Raw genomic sequence first — 5630 nt, forward strand, 5'->3', positions numbered from 1 at the left:
TTAATAAAATATGTAAATCTAAAATAAAATTGAGTAAAAACAGATAGACTACTACAACTTAAATGTGATAGACCATGGTTTAAGTTTAAAGAAAGAGACTAAACTCTACAATGCAACGCAGCAAACCATAGTTTAAATTCCAGCCAAAGGATGAATCTATGGAAATAGCACACAGATAACAATTTAAAAACAAATACAAAAATAAAAATAAAAAACGCTATGTTTTTTGTGCACACACATACGTAAGGAAAAAGAAACAAAAAAATAAAAAAATAAAAAATTCGGAATCTCCAAAGTTTATTCTAGAACAAGGCACCACAACTTTTATTCATAAACAGCACACACACAATAGTGTTCCATTCCACGCAGCCATCCCTAAAACTAAAACCTGTGTGTCCAAACAAAACATGTCAACTTAAACTTTCTTCAACAAAAAAAACCACCTAAGAAAGTTCCCAACCTCTTTTCCCTTTTTTTTTAATTATTATTATTATTTGGTACATGTGATTCGTGACTATATATATGATCATATCATCAAATAATTATAATTTTCAATTTCTGAATTTTGATTCCTATGGTCAACACCGTTTACTATAAAAACATCAACCTATTTCTTCTATCATTTGCTTCAATTTTATTTTGATTCATTTATTTCAACCGATTATTCATAGTTTTTTTTCACAATTATATAAAAAAAAAATCCGAAGCTGGGTTCCGAAGCTGTTAAGATGGGTTCAACCGAGCCTAAGGTTATCTCCGGACCTGCTGGTTATGTCCTTGAAGATGTTCCTCATTTGTCAGATTACATTCCTAATCTTCCAGTACGTCGTCGTTTTCTCTCTCTATGCTTTTTTCCAACGCCACTCTTCCTTAGTCAATCATCAATTATCTTTCACAACTTTAATTTCTCTTCTTTTTTTTTTTTAATAAAAAGCTACTCTTAATATTCTGTTTTTTTCTGCCGACACTAAATTATTAAATATTAATTATTATTATCATGTTGGATTTTTGGTGTGTTTTTTTTGTTTGTTTGTTGATTTCTGGTTACGGATCAAACATGAATAATTGGTTGTACAACTGTTAATTTTTTTTTTTTTTTTTAGTTTATAAATTTTTAGCTTCTTTTTGGGATTTTTTTTAATCAATTGTAGTGAAGATTAAATTTTGTGTTTTTTTGGTTAAGGAGTAAAGATCACTGGGAGAAAAATAAATGATGTGCAAGTTTTATTATTTTTTGGGTAGAAGACTAAAATTTATGGTTTTAATGTTCTTGTTTTTTTCTTTTTTTTTGGAAAAGCTAATGTTCTTGTTGTTGTTGTTACTGCAGACATATCCTAATCCTTTGCAAGTCAACCCTGCTTATTCAGTTGTTAAGTGAGTTTTTTTTTTCCTCTTATTTTTGTGGTGATTTCAATAATTGAGTTTCTTGATTGATTAAATGAATTTTTTACTTGCAATTTTCCAGGCAGTATTTTGTGCATGTTGATGATACAGTTCCTCAAAAGGTTGGTATTTTTTTGTTTTTAATTTAATTTTCAATTGGTTATTGAATTGATTTTAAGTAGCTTTTATAATTGTTTTGCCTTTTAAAAAGAAAGTAGCTTTTATAATTGTGATTTTGAGTATTGATTCGCCACCGTGATTTTAACAAAAACTACACTTTAGAGCTTAAAAAAATCACGTTGTCACCATGATTTTGTCAATTGTATCACGTTGTCACCATGATTTTGTCAATTGTATCGTGATTTTAAACATGCATTTATTGATCTCTATAGACCTATAGTGATTTTAAACATGCATTTATTGATCTCTATAGTCTGAGATGGTACTGCATCTATATTAACAAGTAGGGATACCCTTTAATTAAGGGAATTAAAACTGTATTCATAGAGTGAATAGTGAATATTCAAGACAGTGATCAAAATCTTGTCATGAAGAAGAGGTTTATGTGAAATTGGTGGAATGTTTTTTTCGACTAAGACGCCGTTACATGTCATTTATTTATTTCCATTTTGTTCTTACTTCTGACAGGTTGTTGTTCACAAAGATAGTCCAAGGGGAGTACATTTTCGGCGTGCCGGACCACGTCAGAAGGTATGTTTCCTATCTTGTGTGGATTTATTTGTTCAATTATTAATAATATATTGTTCTTTATATATATATATATGGCTTTTGAAATTGGATTTTCAGGTGTATTTTGAATCAGATGAAGTTCAAGCTGCTATTGTTACATGTGGAGGTCTTTGTCCTGGACTCAACACTGTCATAAGGGAATTAGTCTGTGGTTTACACCATATGTATGGCGTGACTCGAGTTCTTGGAATTGAGGTACTTGAATGTTTACGACATCAATTCACATTGTTCGTATTTGAAAAGAGAAACTTACCCTTGTTATCATAGTTTTTTTTATTGGTCTTCATTAGCTTAAGAAAATGTTTTGATGTGTAGGGAGGATATAGGGGTTTCTATGCTCGCAATACAATCACTTTAACTCCTTCAAGCGTTAATAATATTCATAAACGCGGAGGAACTACCCTTGGTACTTCACGAGGTGGACACGACACCAATAAGATAGTGGACAGTATTCAAGATCGAGGAATCAATCAGGTCGGTATTTCTTTCTATTTACCAATATATATATATATATATTGTGTATGGAAGTCAGATTAATATCCTTCTGTATTTCAGGTTTATATAATTGGAGGAGATGGAACTCAGAGAGGTGCATCTGCAATTTTCGAGGTATCTATAATTTAAATGAGACTATCGAACTTTTTGGTTTATGGTTTAACGAATGTGCATGAACTTATTACTATAGTCGTGTAAATTTTTAAGATATGTGAGACTAATTAATTGCATTGAAGTAGCGATTTATTAATAGTGTTCATCTTGATTACCGATACAGGAAGTCAGAAGGCGTGGTCTCAAATGCTCAGTTGTAGGAATTCCGAAAACCATCGATAATGACATCCCGGTAACTCTTTTTTCTTCCACATTGTGATTTCACACTTCATATAATTTGAATCCATTATTTATTACTACTGATTAGCATCACTAATCGGTAAAATTTGTTCTACCGTATCTTTCTTGCTTATTAGATTATCGACAAGTCCTTTGGCTTTGACACTGCTGTCGAGGAGGCTCAACGAGCTATAAATGCAGCACACGTTGAAGCTGAAAGTGTTGAAAATGGTATAGGTGTCGTCAAGCTGATGGGTCGATACAGTGGTATGTTTTCTAGATTTTTTTATAATGCCTTCACTAATCAGTTTAATTGTTCATTATGTAATTAACTTCAATGGCCTTAATGATAACAAAAATTGGTTTTATTAGACTTCACAAAATTCTGTAATATGCTGTTTTAAGAATCAATTTATTGATAAATTTAATTTATATACACCGTCAGTATAAAGAATTTTTACACTGTCAGCACATCACAACTGTCAGATTACTAAAAACGTTTGACTTTTATCATAACTAATTATAAAGTCACATACATTATTGGTTGTGATGTTCTTACAGTGTAAAAATGTGTATGGAAATTAAACTCTTATTGATATTGGTAGCAAATGAATTATGAAACACGGCGTCATATATGCTGTAATGCAATGTGCAGGATTTATTGCAATGTATGCTACTCTTGCAAGTAGAGATGTGGATTGTTGCTTGATTCCAGAGTCACCCTTTTATCTAGAAGGTCCTGGTGGACTTTATGAATATATAGAGAAAAGACTCAAGGAAAACGGCCACATGGTTATCGTGATTGCTGAAGGAGCAGGACAGGAGCTTCTTTCCGAGAGCTCCGACAAACAGGATGCTTCTGGAAACAAGCTTCTTCAAGATGTTGGACTGTGGATATCCCAAAGTATTAAGGTTTGGTTGTTATTTGTTCTATTGGCATTACATACTTTGTGATCTTTCACCGCATCATCTTCTTGTTTCTTTTTCTGATGTGAATTTCTCTCGTTTACTTCCTTACGTCGATGCTCGATTCTCTTTCTCTTGTATGACAAATGTTTATGAAGATATTTTCTTGCTGTTTACTTTATTTAAGCATTTTGATCTTCCAGGATCATTTTGCCAGAGAGAAGACGCTGGCCATAACTCTCAAATATATAGGTTAGTAAAAATTTATAAACTTTATAAAAATTGTATGTGTACACACATGCGTGCATCGCCGCTCGAAGAAGCAATCAATAACTGAAATTAAATTACCTTCTCTTTTTCCGCATTACAGATCCAACCTATATGATCCGAGCTGTTCCGAGTAACGCTTCTGACAATGTGTACTGCACACTTCTTGCTCAAAGTGCTGTTCATGGAGCAATGGCGGGTTACACTGGTTATACAAGTGGACTTGTTAATGGAAGACAAACTTATATACCCTTCTATGTGAGTTCATTGACATTTATATTTGTTTGTTTTCACGATGTTATTTTTGTTATTTATATATGATATATATTATATCATGTCATAATGAATGTGTGTAGTACCAAACACATGACAACATAGAAATAACGTTATCCTGTTTGTTATCATGTGTATATCAAAAACATCATATGATAATATTTATCCAGTTTAATATTATATCGTGTATTTGTTCTGTTCTATCATGTAAAGGAAGCGGACTTTAAGATGTTAAAAGCTTTATTAACACATTTTTGGCTGCAAGAATGATACACTTTTGGTAACTTATATACTTTTCCATGTTTTGTTGCATTGTTATGCAGAGAATCACAGAAAGACAGAATAATGTTGTGATAACTGATAGAATGTGGGCTAGGCTGTTATCTTCAACAAATCAACCTAGCTTTATGAACACCAAGGATGCCAATGAAGATAATAAAGAAGAAAACTCATTGGACCAGTTAGCAGATGGACATTGTTCCGAAGACACTTCGGTCGATGAAATCAGTCACATTTTCCCCGCGATTTCTTGCTGATTCTTATTTTCTTCTCGCTATCATTTATCGTGCGTTATAATCAGTATATATTATAGAGTTATCATTTTTGCACTTCCATGTCCATAAGAGATGGCTGAGGAAAACTCAGCATGACATGATCAATATATTAGTTTTAGTTCATTATGTTTCATTTTCTGCTTGTATGCTCAATAATTTGAATGGACTCTGCAATGTCCAGAAATGAACTTTGTTAGTTTGAATACATTTTCCATGTTTTGTTTCTGAAAATCACGTTGACAACGTTTGAAAACCATTGATTATGTAGTTTTTGAAAAATTATAGTAGTTCATTATAATTTTGTCAATGAAACTAAATATGCACGAATTTACCTACTAAAGCATACTAACTATTTGTTTGCTTTTAATTCAAAGACAAAATATTTAATTTAACAATAATGACATTTATCAGTTGAATTAGGACTTAAGGATTATATATCTCATATTTAAATTAAATTCAAATAATAAATTGTTGTCTAAGTAAAACAAGAATATTAAAGCTACCATGATTATGTTAATTGTCTGGGGACAAACAATTGTTGTCCTAAAAACATTCTTATTTGAATGATGTATGTTTATTTATGGGATTAAGTAGAGATGCCAAACATAGATTTTCAAATTGGTCAATTATTCAATGAATGACTCGGTAACAATTTGATTAGTCTTAAAC

At 31.6% G+C, this 5630-nt stretch overlaps 1 protein-coding gene across 1 annotated transcript; it reads left to right on the plus strand.

The window, feature by feature from the left end:
- Positions 1–360: 360 nt before the first annotated feature.
- On the plus strand, positions 361–5168 carry LOC101497369 (ATP-dependent 6-phosphofructokinase 6-like). The gene is made up of 13 exons (XM_004513017.4): positions 361–821; positions 1328–1374; positions 1466–1505; positions 2032–2094; positions 2191–2328; positions 2449–2607; positions 2689–2742; positions 2906–2974; positions 3099–3228; positions 3617–3873; positions 4071–4119; positions 4238–4392; positions 4731–5168. Exons 1-13 carry the CDS (start codon positions 729–731, stop codon positions 4941–4943), a joined length of 1467 nt encoding a protein of 488 aa, XP_004513074.1. The 5' UTR covers positions 361–728; the 3' UTR covers positions 4944–5168.
- The last annotated feature ends 462 nt before the right edge of the window (positions 5169–5630 follow it).

Source organism: Cicer arietinum, chromosome 8 (genome assembly GCF_000331145.2).
Source record: "Cicer arietinum cultivar CDC Frontier isolate Library 1 chromosome 8, Cicar.CDCFrontier_v2.0, whole genome shotgun sequence".
NCBI classification, from domain to species: domain Eukaryota; kingdom Viridiplantae; phylum Streptophyta; class Magnoliopsida; order Fabales; family Fabaceae; genus Cicer; species Cicer arietinum.

Excerpts from the sequence above, each read along its gene's own strand:
- LOC101497369 (XM_004513017.4), top strand. The coding sequence starts at position 729 with ATGGGTTCAACCGAGCCTAAGGTTATCTCCGGACCTGCTGGTTATGTC. Across the intron at positions 2,975-3,098 it reads CCATCGATAATGACATCCCG|ATTATCGACAAGTCCTTTGG; the intron begins GTAACTCTTTTT and ends CTTGCTTATTAG. Across the intron at positions 4,120-4,237 it reads CATAACTCTCAAATATATAG|ATCCAACCTATATGATCCGA; the intron begins GTTAGTAAAAAT and ends TCCGCATTACAG.